Source organism: Varroa destructor, unplaced genomic scaffold (assembly GCF_002443255.2).
Source record: "Varroa destructor unplaced genomic scaffold, Vdes_3.0 BEIS01000002.1, whole genome shotgun sequence".
Taxonomy (NCBI): Eukaryota; Metazoa; Arthropoda; class Arachnida; order Mesostigmata; family Varroidae; genus Varroa; species Varroa destructor.
The window spans coordinates 14,179,237-14,200,742 of NW_019211455.1; the positions used below are offsets into that span (position 1 = coordinate 14,179,237).

At 45.8% G+C, this 21,506-nt stretch overlaps 1 protein-coding gene across 5 annotated transcripts in view; it reads right to left on the minus strand.

The window, feature by feature from the left end:
- Positions 1 to 21,506, minus strand: part of LOC111244978 (uncharacterized) — a 184,835-nt gene that overhangs the window by 136,843 nt on the left and 26,486 nt on the right. The window contains exon 1 of one of the 5 annotated variants that reach the window (XM_086979295.1): positions 463 to 2,027. The exons of the other annotated variants lie outside the window; for them this stretch is intronic. Within the exon in view, the coding sequence (XP_086835421.1) occupies positions 463 to 474 (12 nt within the window). The 5' untranslated portion in view covers positions 475 to 2,027. Of the gene's footprint in view, positions 1 to 462; positions 2,028 to 21,506 lie in introns of those variants that run through there. 5 annotated transcript variants of the gene reach the window in all.

Here is a 21,506-nt window from a genome sequence, read left to right on the forward strand (position 1 = left end):
ATAATATTCTTAATGTCGTTTGACTCGGTAGGGGTTACCTCTACTCGCTATCACTTGCCCACAGTATCTACAAATTGAGTATATGTTGTTTATTTGGCGAGTGCTGATGAATGAAGTACTTTTGAATCGAGCGATTAACTTCTGTCCCTTCGGACAAGATGGCGGTAGAATGCTATCATACAGTGCATTAACTCTGTCTGCTTGAAAACTCGACAAACCGTGATGCCTTGATTACCGTTTAGTCCCATAGGTCATTCGTCCGAGATTATATAAGAAACAAACTATGATTGAGCCTACTCCGACACCGATGGCAACAGGCGCGACCATCAGCCCCCACGTACGGACAAGATCTGCGCGACAATCAGTATTTTCTTTTACGTCCTCATACACATATACGTGGAGAAATTTTTACGCATACAACACTTGCTTACGATAATCTCAGCCATGTTGGCTATCACCTACCTTCTGTCTCATTGTGGAGTAAGCTTGAAATGTGTTGGTCTTTTCAATGACTCCTGCCGCGCGTTTTTCGGTCGACGTCGATGTTGCCCGTGGGCTATGTTTAATGGGTTGACAGTTTGATTTATTTAAACATACGCAATGATTTGATTTTACTGCTGCTAACTAGTACTGTTGTTTACGTAGTACACTCATAATGAATACCGTATTCCCTTGCCTCGATGCATATATATACATACATACATATATATATATAACATTATTATATAGACAAGTGATCACTTTTTGTTATTGCTACTTCTTGGTTTCTTTTTTATTTTTGTTTGTCTGCTTGCCTGTGGTCAGACGATTGTACCAGTTGCTCTACGTAGTTAAAATTGCAATTGTACTTTGCTTCAACGAACAGATCTTCCCGCCTTGTAACCTTGATGTAGGGAATAAATGGTCTCTTCACAAAACGATTTGTTACTCATGAGGCATTATAAAGTTATGACGTGATGGCATTGCTGATCTGTTATGGTTCGATTTCTGTCAAGACCGGACTCACGTGGTCAGCATTAAGAAACAAATCAATCAGCGAAGCAGGAGCTTCGTGTCCCGCCTGTCGTATCTTAGTCAAGCTTTGTACGTCCGTCCGACATCGCTTCCGAACGTGGCCGTCAGATCTCGACGTTCTGTACTGTTCCTTAGACGACAAATGAAACATCGGGCGCACTTTTATCCTATTGCCACCTCGACTTCTCAACAGCACCGAAACACCTTCGTATTAGCTCGTCTGTCCCAAGGCAAATGTTGGGGCTGACAGCAGCGCTTATTGGCAACGCCGAAAGCTGAAGGAAAAACAATAGAAACGCCACGTAGGGCTGTATTGCACACAACATAATGGTTAACGACAAGTGATCAATGCACTTTATGGGCAGGCAGAAACAGCGGGCGCTAGAAGAAAATAAGCGGTATGGCACAAGCCATGTGATTGATGAACGGTCAGATACAGGGGTACAAGGTGGAACACCAGCCAGAAACACAGACGACAACGGTATTTTGTTGTTTTTGCTGCAGTCGTTGTTGTTGTTTGTTGCTGATTAGCAGCAGTTCACGATTAGCAGCACACTATCCACAATCACCTGAGTAGCTACTCATGTATTTCGTATCTAAAACATTTTTTCGAATCCTTTTCACTAGGTGGACTGTTCCGGGGGATCGCGTCGTTTTTCGCTTAAGCCTGACTCGGCTGTGATGGTTGAGCTCGTTCCGCTGCTGCTAGTGGTCCTGCTATTCATCGTGAGCAGGTCCTGCTATTATCTGATTGCCTTTATTCGTTCGTTCGTTGGTTCGTTACCACTGAATTTTGCCGCTTCTTTGGCTGTTTCCGCTAACCACGCTACCTACCCTTTACGGCCTTTGCCAACATTCAAAGCATTGTTACCTGCCGGCCTGTCTCGCGTTGGAAGCTGTCCGTATATCGAGGTAGCTGGATGGCCAGCCAGTCAGTTTGCTGTCAGAAGAACCGGTTAGGAGACAGACGCTCGGAGCGAAAGGGCCCCTTAACGGGAGTGTCCCCACGAGGTAAAGGTCCCCAAGCCCCGGGACCACTGAGATATTACGACTCGCTGCGGGTGTCCTTCTACACTAGTCCCACGGGCAGGCCCCGTTGCTGTCGGCCATACCCCACCGTTATCCGTACCGTCTAGCCTCTAGTTAAACGGAGAGGGGTATCAACGGTGTTATCAAGCGACGCCAGCGGCAGCTACAACGACAGGGGAGAGCTGGTACTGCTGCTACCGTTACCACTGCCGCGTCCACCAACAGCAGCAGCCTCTGCGCATTTTTTGATTTTTTACAGCTACTGCTGCTGCTGCTGCTCCTACTGCTGCTAATGGTTTCTAACGCCGAGCCTTTTCCCCCAGTCAACGCCGCCGCCGCCGCCGCTGCTGCCGCGACCCTGCTGCCCGCTGCTGTAGCCCGTTTTCCCACTGGCGTTTGCTGCGCCTGTCGTGGAATGCTGGACGCTGACGGTGCTGTTGGGCATGATTTCCCCTCTGTGCTGTACGCTCCGCTGTTGCTGCCACTGCTGTTGATGGCGTCGCTAGTGAGGGCTGGTCATAGTGCTAGCGGTGGCGGCCATTGCGGCGGAAAGAGGCAGCGGCTAATGCTGCTGCTGCTGCTGATGCTGATGCTACTACTGCTGCTGCTACTCCTGCTTGATGCTGCTGCTGGTGTCGCGATTCAGGCATTCGGGCAGCCGATTATGAAGGGACGCGAGGGAGTCTCAGGGGGAGAGGGCCCCAACGCTTGACTCGACCAATCACAGGACTCGCAAACGACTGGTAGTCCCGTACGCCGGCTCCCCTGAATGGCGGCTTTTTGTGCTCCCTCCTCCTCTCCCTCGCCTATCTCAAACCCCTTGCCCCATGGACCCCCGATGACCAAACAAACGCACGAGTAACTATCAGATGGAGCGAGTGGCTTGATCTCTCTCGCCTGCTCACCCCAATCTCAAAGAACGCACAGCAGGGACGCACGGGAGAAACTATGTCGCCATCGAGAAACATCCCTTCAGCTGAGCTGTATTGCTACCTTCCCCGATGCCGACTGTGTAGGCCCATCAACTGGCTTATATGGCATCTGTGTACGGAGTGTGAAACGTACTGGCATCGCTCCTTTGTCCCTTATTTACTTGCTTGCCGAGCAACATTCGATAAGCTTGCGTGCTCGCAGTGTCATCGACTGAAAGACAGAAATATCAACCAGGCTGGTACTGATAGCAAAGGACCGCTCGATTTGTTGTAATAGCACTGGGATAATATCGAACCAGCAGTGGAGACAACCAGTAATCTTAAGGCTGTTACCCTTCCCTTAAGGCCTGAGTGGACGCAGTGGGCCATTGGCTTTTTGGCAGCTAGATTCTTTTGTCCTCACTAACCATTCGCTAGTGAGCTTATTTGTCGTTAAAATCTACACAATTTCTACATTGGCTCTAACGTTGGAGGGACGCAAGGATAACGCGAAATGCTCACATAAATCTCTATGCGATTTTCGGTACATGCACACATACGCTCCGTATCTGGTACGCTCACCTTCGTATATGTACAATAAATGTGGGCTAAACAATTTCTAAGAATGTAACACCTAGGGATTGCATCCAGACACGCAGCGACGCTGAGCGGAAGTTCAGGACAACAAGCAACAAAAGCAGGTGGCTCCGATGGAAAAGCAAGCGAACGACGCTCCGTCCTTAGAAAATGGGGCATGGGTTTGGGGAAACAAAGACAGAGGGAAAATGTGTACTGCTGGGTAGGCAGGGCCGAAGTTGAAACAGTAGGGAGCGAGTCGAACAAATCTGTGGTTCTGCAACGCTGTGCCCTTTTGATGCGCAGCCATTGTACGTACGCACATATCTTCAGATCGCTGACCAGTAAGCAACCTTTTTCTTGAATAATAGCATTAGCATGTAGGGGGTAGTTGTAGCGCGATTAGTTCTCTGTATAGAGCAAAGTCCTGAAGACCGGACGACGGTGAACGGAAGAACAGGGGTGGTAGATACGACGTATAAATATTCAGCAGAAACACGATTAAGTAACGATAGATGGCTTGTCGGAAAGTCTTCTTCTCCGAAAACAACGATTGCTCTTAGTTGTACGAAGGGTGATGTCTCCTTTTCGTCAGCTAACATCGGGAGTAACATACGGAAAACACTGAGAAACAGTGAAATGTGTTGTCTACAGGATAAGCGCTACGTAGCGAGGCAAAACACGAGCAACATGCAGGATAACAAAGTGGAGCTGTTGAGGAGACAGTAGCTGGTCCTTCCTTCAAAGGCCTAACGATCCTCCAGAGGATTTTCGATCAACCACAGTTCTGGTGAACGGAAAAAGAGAGAGCGGCAAAGGCGTAAGAAGTATAGAGGTTACATACAGTTCCCTTACATCAGACAACTGTGAACGAGAAATATGTTACTCACAACGACGACGAAGCAGTGGAGTGGACTTCCCTGTTGACCAGATATCTCTAAATCTTCCTTTGTGGACTCGGTGACCACCACGTTATTAATGTAACCAGTGCGGTAGAATAGGACACAGGACATATGACTGAAGGCACGATATATCCCATTCGACTTTTGCCTACCCACTAGATATTTTCCACTGCCTTAAATACTCAGCGAGTGTATTACCACAATGTGTGTACGCACAATGTGGACAGTTTACGAGTGAAGTCACAGACTGTAATATCTCTAACGCGATTGCCCAATTGCGACCATCTGTAGCCATCGGAACAGCGTGGAGGTGCGGGGGGGGGGGGGGGGACCACCTTTAAGGCCGGGGCAAACGAAACGGAAATGGTGTGTGATCGAGTGACTGCCATGTGCAGAAGTTGCCGGTCAGACGAGCAAAACTATCATGAACGGCTAGCGACGGGTGGCAGCCAGTAGCGGGTAGTGACTAGAGAATTTTATACGAAAGTCGGCGGTGCGTAGAATTAGCACGTTTGCTTTACTCAAACTTATGTAGGGACAGGTATCATAATATATATATATATATAGACCTGTCGGCTTTTATCAGTAACACGAAAACCGTGCCTGGTTCTGGTTGACTAACCAGTGAGAAACATTCCTGATTTTTCTTGCAAGATTTAATTTTTGAGCGTAATTGTGTAATACAAATTTTAGAGAACCGTGTCGTTCGAATTATTCCTTATTTATATTCTGTACACGAACTACAAGAAGGCCAGGGTTTTATTGAGGTCATTGTAAAAATTCATTTGTGAAAAAAAAATCGAACGTTTTAGATATAAGCAATAAAATGTTTACGTGTACACATATTAGTATACTGACTAAATAAAATTTAATGGTTAAATTGAAATCGAAAACCTAGCATCGGTGGCAAATAAAAATCAAGTCTATTTAATATTTTCATTTAGACGGATGTTGTTAGAAAATACCAAATGATACAATAGACCAAAATGGAATTATCCGAAAAATATAGAATTAGAACTATGTACTAATTCATGTTCAGTAAGAGAAAAAACCGGGTTTTATTGAGACAATTTATACTACAATTGAATAGAAGTTCGCGATCGTCAAAATCCCTAAAGCAAAGGAAGTAAAAAAACATCCCCCTGTACCTGTGCGCAAGCTGACTTCTAGGCAATGTTTTGTTGTACGCCCCTATGCCCCCCGCAGGTTGAACGAAAAGTAAACACTTGCGTAACGGATAGTTCGGCTTGAGCTGACTGCAAATTTGCATGAACGGTACGCGTTCTTCGCCGCTCTAAATCGTAATACGGACATAAGGGTTCTTGTTGTCCTTACGTCGAGCAATGTGCGCGACAGTAGCACGTCATTAATAGTAGAGCCTGCTAATTATGGGATTTGAGCGACATGCAGTAATGAACTCGAATTTCTTTGCGGGCAAAAACCTGTTTACGTGAGACCTATATATATATATATATATATATATATATATATATATATATAGATCATAATGATATACATACAGTGTGCAGTATTAAAAAATTGTTATAATTATCCAGCGTTTAGTCTCCCGACCGATTTCTTTCTCAAGCTAAGTAAGGGTTTCTTCGAGGTACATGATACGTGCACGTTATATCATCATTATTAAAGGGTGCAATCAGCCACTACGAGGGACCCTTTATCTTGCTCATAGGGGGCACATGTGTGAAATGATAGCTTCTAACAAGTTTCCTTATTCGCCTTTTGTAATCCCTGAAGGTCTTGCGTAGTTTCTGTCTGTAGGAAATTTTAGCACTCTACAGTAATGTAACTGAGAAAAAGCAAATCAGGTACTCCTGAATCGGCACCCCTGAATAGCCTCAGCGATCTGTCTTTTTGAAAAGCCAATGTAGACAAACCTTGCGTTTTCGGAACATTAGTCCATTTAGCAGTCTGAACAGAGTTCTTGTGAGACCATACGACATTTTAGGCTGGTTAGGTACCTCAGTCTAGAATGATCACACGATATCATATAGATACATATCTCCTACTTAATGGGTATCCAGGCAGCCCTCGGGCGAATATTACCACAGGCTGCTGATATAGCTAGACGAAGTTTTAGGCTAAAAATTGTTCTTAAAAGCATGACAAGTGTTGCAGATTTTATATTATGACCATTCTCTGTCCAGTGGAGACCTAGTGTTATCTGCCAGTCGGCTACCCCAGTAGAGCATAGCCCTAAAAAATTTCAATCTTAGCACCACAAGCATCACCTGAAAGATTCCACTGGTGGGATCTATAGGCTTCACCATCGCATCGTGGTGCACCTTGCGAATGTTAACGAATGGCCATTTACTGAACTTGTGAAGGAATTTCCCACCAAAAATCGGTCTGGGATCGTTTTGCGATCGACAGCCGGCAACCGATTTTTGTCCCCAAAGATTGAGTCCGATCAGCGAAATGGGACGTGGGGAACTGTACACCCCACACGACGAATCGCGAGCCATCGTCATTCGAACTGCTGTCTGTTTTCAGTGAGTCCGTTCAGAGAGTTCTAATCGGATGCAACCCGGGCGGGCTACCCCGACTCTCCGATTGGCATTCAGCGGCTATCCGAACTCTTCATCCTATATTTTCACTCGGCCTTCGCGCAGTTACTCACCGCCCTCTTTCATTATCTACAACTAAAAACGTTCTGGCGGAAACGCACAGGGCGATAGAAATGACCCGCTGTTTGATTAGCGACTTTTTCTTAGTGAGAACCATTGTCTAACGATAGTTAACGCACAAACATTTTCTCTTCTACTCCGTTTTTATTGAAAAGGGCCAAACGAAAAAACAAGTTACATCGGAAGCTTGAGGATCTGAAGAGGGAGCCCGCTTGTGGTGCTTGCATGTTGCGCTTCGTTACCCCCAATCTATGCCCTTTGTGGGCGATGCCCGTGTACCTGATCTGCCAATGAGTGGCTGATTCGCCAGCTCAAAGAATGTCAGGCTCGAAATTTAGCGACTTTATAGTTCTACATTGCGACAGCTATTATTGGGAGAAAATCATTTTTCTGTCCCGAAAAATCTGTTGTCGATGCATTGACTGCGGCCTCGATGAAAGTGACAATGATGTGGCAATAAGGCGCGATTCATTCGACGTCCATATGCCGATACCTACGAAGTGATCTCACATATAGACAGCATGTAGTATTCAGTCTCGATTATGAGAGCACACCACGGTTTGGATGTGTTCGATGATGTGAATCATTGGTTGCCAAAACATAAGCATCGGGAAGGTTCAGTGCCGATAAAAAGGTCGCGCCTAGATGTAAACAATAGCGAAAACATAGCATTTCGAAAATGAAGATCAGAGCTAGCGTTCGTAATGGTCATCTTGTAGACAATTTTAACTGTTACTACTACGGCGTTACCTGTGGCCATACTGTTTACACGGATCGAGCCATAAAACAGGACGCAGAATTACCCTGTACCACAGCAACGCACAAGGACAAAACTGCCGCCCTCAACGACCACATTAAGCTAATCGCTAGGTAGACGATAGGTTAAGCCGACACAGAAGGTTGTCCTGGCCGACTGGCTGCCCCAAGGTTCGACTAGCATAATGCCATATATTGCAATTAAATACGTTTAGAAATGCGGATTAAAGTAGTTTCGCTTAACTGGCGAATAAATGGCAACATTAAACCACATTAATCCAGTCAATCAAATACTATCAATTAGGGCAGTCAACAACATGACATCAACCAAATCATCAGCGTAGAAAACGTTATGTAATAAGTAGTATGTAAATATGTAATTAATAGTATGTAAATATAAGTGGTGCGGGTACTACTACTACTACTACTACTACTACTACTACTACTACTACTACTACTACTACTACTACTACTACTACTACTACTACTACTACTACTACTACTACTACTACTACTACTACTACTACTACTACTACTACTACTACTACTACTACTACTACTACTACTACTACTACTACTACTACTACTACTACTACTACTACTACTACTACTACTACTACTACTACTACTACTACTACTACTACTACTACTACTACTACTACTACTACTACTACTACTACTACTACTACTACTACTACTACTACTACTACTACTACTACTACTACTACTACTACTACTACTACTACTACTACTACTACTACTACTACTACTACTACTACTACTACTACTACTACTACTACTACTACTACTACTACTACTACTACTACTACTACTACTACTACTACTACTACTACTACTACTACTACTACTACTACTACTACTACTACTACTACTACTACTACTACTACTACTACTACTACTACTACTACTACTACTACTACTACTACTACTACTACTACTACTACTACTACTACTACTACTACTACTACTACTACTACTACTACTACTACTACTACTACTACTACTACTACTACTACTACTACTACTACTACTACTACTACTACTACTACTACTACTACTACTACTACTACTACTACTACTACTACTACTACTACTACTACTACTACTACTACTACTACTACTACTACTACTACTACTACTACTACTACTACTACTACTACTACTACTACTACTACTACTACTACTACTACTACTACTACTACTACTACTACTACTACTACTACTACTACTACTACTACTACTACTACTACTACTACTACTACTACTACTACTACTACTACTACTACTACTACTACTACTACTACTACTACTACTACTACTACTACTACTACTACTACTACTACTACTACTACTACTACTACTACTACTACTACTACTACTACTACTACTACTACTACTACTACTACTACTACTACTACTACTACTACTACTACTACTACTACTACTACTACTACTACTACTACTACTACTACTACTACTACTACTACTACTACTACTACTACTACTACTACTACTACTACTACTACTACTACTACTACTACTACTACTACTACTACTACTACTACTACTACTACTACTACTACTACTACTACTACTACTACTACTACTACTACTACTACTACTACTACTACTACTACTACTACTACTACTACTACTACTACTACTACTACTACTACTACTACTACTACTACTACTACTACTACTACTACTACTACTACTACTACTACTACTACTACTACTACTACTACTACTACTACTACTACTACTACTACTACTACTACTACTACTACTACTACTACTACTACTACTACTACTACTACTACTACTACTACTACTACTACTACTACTACTACTACTACTACTACTACTACTACTACTACTACTACTACTACTACTACTACTACTACTACTACTACTACTACTACTACTACTACTACTACTACTACTACTACTACTACTACTACTACTACTACTACTACTACTACTACTACTACTACTACTACTACTACTACTACTACTACTACTACTACTACTACTTCATCGCAGCGTTGCAGAGTGGCACCACAGGCATGAACGGTGGTAGTAATATGGAGGGCCGCGGCGGCAAACACGTCGGTCCGATGGGGCAGACGCTGGTAACGATAGCGGCTGATGCTGGGGGCAGCTTTTTAGCGGGAAATCGTATTCGGGTGCCGCAATGCCGCGGAGTATGGGGTTGTGACGCAGGCTATAGGTTCCGGCTGTATCAAGAAAGGGCGGCCGAAGTTAAGCAGGCGGCCATCGCAACCACCATCACTAGTACCGAGCCATCCAACCAGAGCCAGGCTTTTCGCCCGCTGTCAGAGTTAAGGGGACGGGAGCTGTTTTCGGGTCGAGTTTGCTTATTAAGGGAGATTACGCCCAGCAATCCCTACAATTCCCTGATGTTAGTCTGGCCGGACAACAACGACTGCCCTTACTCAGCCTGCTGGCTTAGCTGAAGTCACTGGAAGGGGAGGAAAGCGTGGAGCTAAAGAGGTGACCAGAGGCAGCGGGCCGACAAGCAAACTCACCAGTTTGCGTACTGGGTGTTGCTGACAGATACTGCTGCTGCTCGTCGGATGGCTAGCTGGCCAGGGTATGGACAGGCGGTGCGGCCTGTTTAAATGATCCCTTTTCCGCGACACAGGACAAGGATCGTGTGAGGGACGGGACATGAAAGAGGTTCAGGGCAGTTCCAAGTAAGAGGAGCTTAAGCACAGTTCGGACCTGCCTACTAGGGAACTGCTGCTGCTACTGCAAGCATCGCAGTAGCGGCGATAGTTGGGGCAGGCACGGAGTCAGAGGCAAAGACAGGAGAGGAGGAAAGATTTCAGGTCTACCGCTGCTATTGCGGATGACAGTTGCTGGAAACCAATCAACAGTCCAGGATAAGGAATATTCCCGGCAAAAAGCAAGCTGAGCCGGTGAGCGAATAGCTAACGTTATCATATTTTAGATTCAGCGCGCCTATGCGCTATTGGATCTGCTGCTGTATGGTGTTTTTATAACCAACGAGGCCACGGAGAGAGGCAAAAGGGGAATCCCTTGGTGCCTGTAATGGCCTCGTTGCTTTCAGCTAATTTCGTGGAAAGCGAACGACGCCTACAAATTGCAGCAAATAATGTCACCATTAGTAAGAATTCCAGTGACCAGCGGTAGAACGAGTTGTCCGACGCAATATATGAGGCCAGAACGGGAGTCGGCTTGAAATCACCCGTAAACATGGGGGTGCCTTCTCAAGATGCCGACAATTACCGCTATTTACGAATAAGAGAATTAGACCAGAGCTTTTAAATCGTTGGCGGGCTTTAAGACCAAGTTAAGTTACTTGAAATAGCATAGCAGCAATCGACGCACGGTCAGCCTTGGGTCGAAAAGTATGGTCGTTTTATTTAAACCGACACCTGTCATTTGTATGCGGCTGATCGCGCACGTATTAATGACACCGTCCGTATGTATTTGCGGCATAATGGCTAGCACAACGCTGATTCAGGAGATCTTTCGCATGAGCATCTATCAATGAACGTTTTCAATTCATTCGCCCAGGTGTTGCCCGTGCCTGCCATAGGGATGATGAACTTCCGGTCGGCTGTGGGCTTTGTCTTGTTCCCGCTGTCTTCGCGGACTTTGTTCGCCTATGGTAGACGCTACGTTCATCAATACAAGAACGGATAATTAGCCATCTGTAGGCTTACAGTAAAATGTCATGGCTTGTTGTTTCGGTCGAAAGGACCATATTCATTTACATATATATATATGTATATAGATATATATATATACACACATACATAGGGACGTACGTGGAGGCACGTATAGGCAGGATTGATATTTACTGCTTTTCAAAAATGTCGTCCGCTTAGACTGCTCTTTGTGATGCTATTCACCTGCTAGCTAATTAAATCTATTTTCAGACTCTGTGCAGTGGAAGAAAAATATTAATTAGTGCGGTGAATTCTGTAATCTAGAATCTATTCATCGTGCTCATTCACCTCGTTCGATGATCAGACAAACGGACTACGTCTGGGGGTCGTACAGGGTCCTGAAAACCAAATTCATATAATATGCGACTATATATATATAATAAACAGAGTAACCTAAATCTTAAAAGCTAATTAAACGTACATAAAGTAACGTAGAGTAACTTGCGTTTGGTAGAGCACTAACTTTCGGAGGCTATGGATCTCATTGGAGTGCTAGCTTCACCCTATATGCGTACCCTCTGTATATGTCTTGGCTAAAATCAGCCCCTGTACACTGTATTAGATCCATGATTTACAGTTAGGTCTGGCGTAATATTGACTAAATAGAAATGTACGAAAGCTAGCTACGATTGATAGTGTCTCGTACATTCGACATCGTTAACCAATTCAAGCCCCAAAAGCCAACCATATTGACCCTCAAGTTGTATACTGAGCAAAAGAAAAACAATCATTCTAGCCCAAACCACATATACATTGTATTTGATGCAGATACTATTGCTGTGATATTCCTACGGTATTTGTTTTTTGTTTTTCCGTTTCACTTACATAGAACGTCTTAATCTCATGATACTTTTTTCTTGTAGCATAACATATTGGCGCGTTCGTAAGGGTAGTCCGTTACAGGCTAAATAGTTTCTTCTTGGCGAAGCAATCGAGAATGGAGGTTCATTCCTATCGAAAATCATACTGCCACCGTTTTCTTAGGTCTAGTGACATTATTAAATCACTGGAAATGTTTATTCGCATACAGTTAACATTGTTTTTATATTTTTCGAAAGACTGCACAACCACACGCTCCACTGTGGGATGTGCATATAATTCCATGGCCAGCTAGGTTTAACAATAAAGGATTCATCCCCGTTTTTGGTTTATTGACATTATTAGTTGCCCAAAGCCGACTCGATCTATGTACGTCGGCGTAAACTGAAAAATAAATTACAAAATGTTAAGGACCAGGAGTTAGTAAGTTGCTTTGATATTGTTCGTTGTCCTTAGAACAAATCGGCTCGCTCGACACGGAGCTAAAAGCGGAAACCGATCGAGCTTCGGTTTTTTATTAAGAATGTTATTAATCGTCAGGCGCTAAAACTAATCTTACTGCCTGACTATTTTTATTGCAGATGTTACAGATAGTTGTAGCAGACAACCGAATCCTTCGGGTTTTCAAAGAAAACGACATTATTTTTAGACTAAACCACGAAATAATAAAAAAAAAAAGTCAGCTATACACACCTGTACGAACAGTTTTTTTCCCATCTTTTTCCTTTATTTGTTGCTCCTGAATCTTTCATTCATTTGCAACTTCACCCGTAAAAGTCTCGTATACCAAACGTCGAACCTCTGTCTTCATCATCGTCCATTAAAGAATGTTTAATATCATAATACAAGAATGGTACAAAGTATCACGGACTACCGGCTCGCATAAGTAGCAGTACTTAATCGACGAAATCTGCGAAGGACACCAGCGTGAAAGCACCCATTAGCATCACTGTGTTGTTAGTGGTAGTAATAGCAGCAATATATGTTTCGAAACTTATCGGTTCTACGGGGCCGATACTATTCTGTTCTTTCGAAAAGGACAGCGCCCAGCGTCCTCTCGTGGCGCTAAATAGTCCCTCAGAAGCTTCTCTGTCCATCGGAGATCCCGGTGGTGTCTCCTTTTCGATGCATGCCCTAATCGGCGTTTACCGCCTCTGCTAGCTGCCGCAGGTGCCGCTACCGACGACTTCGATGGTCATAAATCATAGACGGGTCGAGATAATACTTAGTTTACCCAGGCAGGAAGAAGTACGCGCAGGAAACCGTTACCTCTACAGCAGGGCCCAGCTGCTGCTAGCTGGCTAAGGCAGCTTCATGGCGGCTTGTTAGTCGTACGCCTCAGGGATATCGGCTCGAATCGAGTAGTATACAGTAAAGCGCAGTCCATATAGAGCGTATACAAAGTGCTCCTACACGCACAGGGACGCACGATCACTTATACACGCACATATATACCGTACGCGACTCAAGCTAGCTGCCGCCCAACCAGCCAGATGAGTGTAAACTGCATAACATTACAGGGAACTGCTTGAAGTTTTCGGGTATAGGTACCTAGATAGCGACCGATGGACCGACCCACCTATCTACCTACTTACCAACAAAGAGATCTATCTAACGACAACGAGTAAAGCAGGATGTGGCACTGTGCTGGTGCCTTCGCCGCTGCTGTTTTACCGTCGCATTGAACGAAAGATAACCATAAATTATAAATTGGCCACTAGCACCATCACCAGTTCTGCATCGGACTAAGTCAGTTCGGCTGGCAGCAGCTAGTCATTGAGCCGACCCTCTTCGCTGCTGGGGGGCTATTGGCGAAACCTATGCCACGACATCTACGTCGCGTAATATTTCGAGTGGCTCCCTGCGGGTTTCTCTGGTCGTTCATGTCCCTGGCCGTCGAACAATCGCGCACGGCAACACCTTGCTACCGTGTGTAACTTGTCTAAAGGCAGAATGGGCAGACCAAATACTAACTATATAGCTAGCTAACCAGATCGTTGCTCACGAATGTCGATCGCTGAGAATGACCAGCTGTTGTGCTGTCTCACAGAAAAGTTTCGTTTATTGGCGTCGTTGCTGCTGCTATTGCGTATGTTTATTTGTTTTTATCATCTATTATTACGGGTTTCTGAATCATTGTTTTTGTTGACGCCATATTGGTGCCTGTACTTGGGCCTTGAACCTACTATGGTGACCATAGAATCGCACGTCCACGGGTAGGTGAAGGTGCGCTTTTGAAAAAACCAGAAAGTTTATGAGAGATAGATTGGCGAAGTACTTAATAATCCTCTTGTCTGGGGGGCAAAAGTTGGTTCGGCTTGAGATTTCAGAAAAACGAACTAATAGCCAACTGTGCTATAATTACTATTATTATCATCATCATTATCACAATTACAATTTTTATTATAATTATCGGAGAGATACCGGTAAAGAAAGCTTGGCAAAACGGAGCGTCAAATAAAAGGGACGCGAAATACCGATTATTAGAAAGAGGTAAAAGAAGATAGCATTTGCCGTCCCTCGTCCGCCAGTCGGATAATTATGCAAAGGTTTGATGATGTGGCTGCTGCTGCTCAAGGCCTGATGGTACTAATGGAGTTTGGCCTATGGCTTTCGTTACTACAGAACGTTGACGGTAAAGTGCAGTTTCCAAATATAACGGCCCAGTCAGATTACAGAGAGATGAGGGCGATCCAGACAACACTGATAGAGCTGAAAGAGTGATCCAGACATCGATCTTGAAATTCGTCTTGAAGTAGTTATTACTGCACGTATTACTACAATAATTCAGACATGCACGCGTGCCCACTACATAAGCAGGGTACGAGCTACGATTAGTAAAAGATCAAACAAACGAATAAACGACGACTGGATGCAAATGACCGATTGAAACAGAAATGTCATAAAGCACATGAAGTTTCACACGCGCACAAGCTAATATATTAATAACAACTGATGCATCTGATATTTTGTTTTGGCTGCTGTTAAAAGAGAGAAGTATCATTATAATGCTTGCCTCAATTTATTTTTTCTGCCTCTTCAGATCCTACAGTCGGTCACAAGAAGCCAAAGGCAGATGCTGCATAGAAAGGGGGGCAAAGGGAGGGACAAACTACAAACGGATTCTGCTATCCGTTGACCAGCAGCTATTTTCCGTATTTTTCTACCATCGTCGCAAACTCGGGCGTCTATTGCCATCATAGCAGCCGGCCGTCACCAACTCTGTGATGCAACCCGTTCGGTGCCACCTTGGCCCGTTCCTCCTCTCCCTCCTATTTTCCTTTTTACTTTCCTCTCGCTTTGCGTCCTGCTCCTCCGTTTCTTTCTGTCGCAAACTCAGAACACGTTTGTTTAACTGAGCTGGACCGGGTTTGCTGGGCAGGGGCAAGGCAACTGGGAGCATTCCGAGCACAGCTAGCGAAACAGTGAACGATGGAAGCGAAGAGGGGTAAACAAGGCATAAGCCGAGAGAGGCTCAGGTTGAGAGGACGACAGCGGAGCTTCTCATTGACGTTCCGAAAGATCGGCCAGGAGCATATCCTCACCTTGCCCCATTTCCTCCAACAGCCTCTCTTCTACCCACACGCTGCTTTTCCCTTACTCACGCGTCTACAACCCCTGGCTTACTTCGGCGCTGAGGGTGGCGCCGACTGGGTTGGGGTTGGCCGCGCCAGATGCAGTAGCGTTGGCACTACTTTCCCAAAACCCTTCCTGACATCTTCAACTAATAGGACTAGGCGCCAGAGAGTGGTAGGATCCTATGCCTTCTCTACATTTGGCCTGCTTGAGAGGAAGAGAATGAGAGGGAAAAAGCGAGAACTTCACCGGCTTCTGCTTCGAACCGCTATGAAGACCGTTAGACCGCGAGGTTGCTGCAAGAGAATTCATTTTATTATGGCTTACCTCTATCATTCCCGTTTCGCCCTTTCTCTTCCCAGTACGACTACTAGTCTTTCACTACGTTCCAGCTGCAGCAGCGGGCGCGGTGGCAGTGGCGCCGGCAAGCGTCTCTATGTTCTCTTTGCCCTCAACCCAACGCCCAACCGACTCGGGCTAAGCCGACCCGGCCCTGCTCTTACTTTGCACTACATATTGCTCTACTGTTTTGCATTTAGGGAGCGGCACGGGGAGCAGTAGTGCCTGATGGTACCGCTTCTGCCAGTGCTCTTTTCCTAGCGACCAAGCGACCGACAACTCGTTCGTCTTTTTCCCCTTCTGTCTGATGCCCGCAGAAGTTTGCTAGCTCCCAACCGACCGGCTAGTAGGGAGTTTTAGACAAGGCGTTCCATGCTGCGCCAGCCAAACGGGCATAATAACAAAAGTTTAAATTCTCTTTCCAACCCCCGTACTTATTTCCCCCTTTCTTGCTGGCCTGCGTTTTCCTGGCCTCCGCATCGGTCCGCATCACTCGCGCTAGCTCCGTTGCATCCGTTGCCTCCCTCATCTCTTTTGGCCGCTTTGCGTGCCGACGACTGAGTTGACTATGCTCCGGCCGCCTCGATAGAAGAAAAAGGGCTGGGGTTATTCTATTTGCCAGCACCCCACAGAAGTGCTAGGAAAACTAAAGCTGCCTTGGGTCTAGAGAAGCTCTAGTTCAAGCTCTCCCTGGCCGTCCCGGTCTCATGCTAGCCCCCAGCGAGCTTCCACTTAGTGGGGACAATCGCCCTTTGCCCCCCGCCGCCCCCCGCCGCCCCCCCCCCGGTTGTAGGTGCAGTAGCGCGCTTTAGTGTTCGGCCTAGTAGCAATAGGAGCAGCAAAGAAAAGTCCTGCTGGTGGGGTACTTTAACTTGCCTCTAGCTCAAGTCCCTCAAAGCCTTCCTGGCCGTCCACAGTACCCTAAGCCCCCAAGAACTGCCCTTGGCTCCCTGCAGTTTACCCCTGCGGCCTTCGTCTCCCTCTGTATGCTTGCCGTATCCGCCTTCAATCTCCCATCGTCGTCCCCCTGTCAATTTCCTCTTCCTTCCTAAGCGCATTGCTACTGCTGTTCTTGAACACAACGCCTCTAAATCCTCACCCACAGCCCACGGCTGCGTTCCCTCGACCCTTTTCACTTCACTTCTTTTCGGATTCACCCTCGCCAGGGCCTGTCGGACGAGCGTCAAAAAAGGACGAAGAACAAGACGCACTGGTAGTAGCCGTAGTAGTAGTAGTAGTAGTAGAAGGAAAGGGAACATTTTGATTATGATGCCATCCAGCGAGGCGTGGTTGGCTAGCAACCACCCTATAGACCCAACGACCTCCAGGGTTTCAAATGGGCGTTGGCTGTATTGTGAAAAACGGATGTGCAAAACTGCACAGCCCAGCAAAGACTGGGGTCGCTTGTCTGTCTGGTCGGCCACGATGTGCATGAGAAGGGTGCCAAAGGGTATGATAGTGGCCAAGGCAGCATAGCGTTATCGTACAGTGCATGTATGTACGACTTGCAGACACTGTCATCGACAGGCGATGCACAAGGTAAAGAAGAACTGCTTTCGTATTACTGTGCAGGGACGGCCCGGGCGATTGTTTGGCAGTACGGCCATATACAAGCTATACATAGGCATAGAAAATCAGAAAGAGAGACAATATAAGCAGAGAATAGACAGGATGTCCAGCGTTTATGCATGCTTTTCCGGTTGGAAAGGCTGCCTTCAGTCGCTTCTTTTTGTTCCCCGTGATGCGCCTTTACTGGCGGCAGACTACGTCGTTAGAAATCATAGCATTCGCCGACGTGGCGTGTTCACTAGAAAGGAAGAGCGGATGTAAACGAGAAAAGCAAAACAAGCCTAAGTAATTGCGCTCGAATGGTGCATGACCACGAGGCGAAGGAAGATGAAATAAAGATGGAGGGTATAAAGCAGTGTGACTGTCGCGATGACGGAAACAACAATAAATCTACCCGTGCTCTTGTCTGTCGTCTTTCTTTCTTTCTTTCTTTTTTTTTTTTTTTTTAGAAGTTATTAGTAGAGGATGCCCACGGGTGTACAAGCTGCGCACGTAGCGATGCTACTTCACAGTGAAGACTGTGACTATTATATAGTTTGCGCTGACAACAGCTGTCTAAACCACTATTTCGGACCCTTAGAGTTGGTCAGCTACGAAGCAACAACATGTAATGGACTCATGGCAGACAGAATCTGGCGAAGGGAGATCATTAAAAATGAAGACACATGTGGCGCTCCGCTTTCATGGTTTAAAACAGTAAAGAATTCGATTTTTTGTTTGTAGCAGGCGAACAGTTATACGAATTTGGTGTCTTCCTGGTATTAGAACTAACAGAAGCTTGACAGTACGACTGCTTGTCTAATGACGTCGTGTACTTCCGATGGAACGACCCGTGACACGATGCGTGCCTCTAAGAAGGAGTGATGTAAAAGCAAAGTTCGACAGAGGTAAGAATCCTGAAAGATAAAAAACTTTGTTTATGTATAGAAGCAAAATGCGCAACAATGAATAATAGCTAACTATCAATAATTGCAATCGAATGACGAGTATATCCTTATTCATTAATCTCTCCCTGTCATAAGCCTTAATGAATCGGAATATATCCACACAGCCGACCCAATTTCAACTACAATAAGTGAGAAAAGTAACTTCGATTTCTTCTACTCATTATAAACGTTTGGTAATTTAATATGTCAGTACGCTTTTCCATCATTATTCTTATGTGATTATCCTCATACCAGGACCCGATGTCGCCTGCTAATAACCCTTCTTTCTCTCAAAATAGGTAATATGAAGTTCTATTCAGCTTTGAACTATCATCAACTGCTGGCCTACTGCTGGTTAACACGAACGCAAATTTATTGTGTCCAAGGTACATTCGAAGAGTCTTTCTATCAACATAGCATACGCTCCGTTGCTGCCGCTTTCTTTCATGGCCGTTATACTACGAGTTCTTCTAACACTGCTGCCGCCCCCACAACCGTAACGGCTGGTGGCCGCAAATGTTCTTCTATTTGTTCTTGTGCTTTTAGGGTTGGGCAGATCACATAAACTCACGCCGCTGACAACCTCCGGTGGTCCAAGGGATCGACTCGTGTGCCGCCAGCAGCAGCAAGGGCGGCGATCCTGATCTCTGGTTGTACTCGGTCAGAGGCAGGCGACAGAGAATTGAACGAATCGGAGATGACACGGTCGGAGAGGCGGTCAGGTATTCTCAAACCTGATGCAAATTTCCCTCAGAAGCAGCAGAGCACGAAGATAAACTTTCAACTTAGTAAAGAGTGAGCGGTGAATGTGAGCCATTGTCTGCTAATGCCGACTCTAATGCGCGTTCCCCACCTCGACGTTGACTGTGTCTGCTAGCGGAAGCCTACTCAAGAGGTTCTCCAGGATTTAAAACTTCTCTAGGCTTCTCCAGTGGTCCAACGTGTCGCATAGAAAGAAGCTAAAGGTATTCTGCTTCACTTGACTACTGCTACAGCCGCCACATCCGCGATCTCTGCCAACTTAACTTGAAAAGTACAAAAAGAGGAAACCAGCAGTACGCCCAGAGTCACGAAAGGCACCAGTCTTGCCGCAGTAAATTTACATTATTTTTACGATACTACGAACTTACCAACATTGCTCGTTCGCCATCTAGAGAGCGCCAGCAGCGGCGGTGGTGGCGTCCGTCCGTCTAAGCCCAGCGCGTTAGTACCGACCCCATCTACTGGGTTTGGCCTAGCCCCTAAATTTGACGGACTCCCCGGGCTGCCGGTGGGCCTTGCCTTCTAGGCATCTTTTCCCATTCAGTTTACCAAAGAAAGAATAAAAGAGAGAGAAGCTAGCTTTGAAAAATAGGAAGAATAGCACAAGGCACGACATTAATACTGAAGAGCTGCTGTCTACAGTAGACGTCACTATACCGCTGTTTCCACTAAAATTACATTCCTTAGAGATTTTCCACCTCTGGCCGAGTCCAACTACTATTCCTTATTGGAGCAACAACGGCTTTGGTGGTGAAGCGGGTCCACCTTCTCGTCGTTTTCCCTTGCGTGCCCATACGGCACGTTAAGGCGCCGTCTTTCCTCGTTAAAATTCGTTCCTCGCCTCAGCTATTGCTCGTGCCGGCTTCGAGGTTCAAACAACAGGCAGAGGGAATAACAGGCAGCTACGCCCCAGGGCGGTTAACGGTGGCGAGAAACTGCCAGCGACCAGCAGTTTTCCTTGGAGAATTTTATTATTCTTTTAACCGCCCACGCCTGACGTTCCTGTCGCTCCATTGTCCAGGTTCTTTTAGACTGCGCTACCCCCCCGCCCCCCCCCCCAGGATCGGTCCAGACAGACAAACACGTCGCCTGACCACCACCTGCCTTCCTCGTTAGAGGCCCTGGTCTCTAAAACCAGTGCCCTGCTTAGCCTCATCCTACTTACGGCGTGCTAACAGGCTTACCGTGGCGCCAGCGGCGTATTCATGTGCTCAAACTTATTGACCATTATGGCATTGTCAGGAATGCAATGGCCCGAATTTGGTCCAATTTTCCGCGTATTGCTTTCACAGCGTGTCGTTGGAACCGCGCAAAACGTGGCGCTAATCTTGAACTAAAAGTCGTGTACTGCACGCCCCTGCAATACGTAAATGGTGTCTTATAATTTTAGTTTCAGCATGAATCGAATTAAAGCGTAGCAATAAAAGTGACGATAAACAGACGAGAGGCAACGAAGGGAATGAGGTCGACGAATTCCGGGACCCATTCGTTAGTCCTGATGGGTTAGCCCGGGTCCATCAGCTCCGCTGAATCCTGTCCGGAGTCGCGGATAGACCTGCATCGAGAGGTGATGCCGCTATATTTCTTGCTATCTACATAGAGTTAATGGCGTTTTGAGCGCTGTTACAACCGCGTTGTAAATCCTCTGAACCTGTACGCTACACGCTACGTAAAACTGGAACGACGCAGCGGGCGGCAAGAGAAGGCTTCATGATGATCGCAGCTGGCCGTGGCAGTTACGCCAATAGGGGCAACAACGTCGTGCTGTCTCTGCCGTCAGCGCCGAGTCTACCGTCCGAGATGTTTAAAAATGCTAGTGCGCAGGTGGGCACGCACCGAAAGAGGGTCAAAAGAGTTTTCTGCCGAAAAGCAGCGATTCGGGGAGCCAGAGGAAACCCAGGCCCTCGCGGCCCGTAGAGGTCTTCGACAAAGAAGGCCT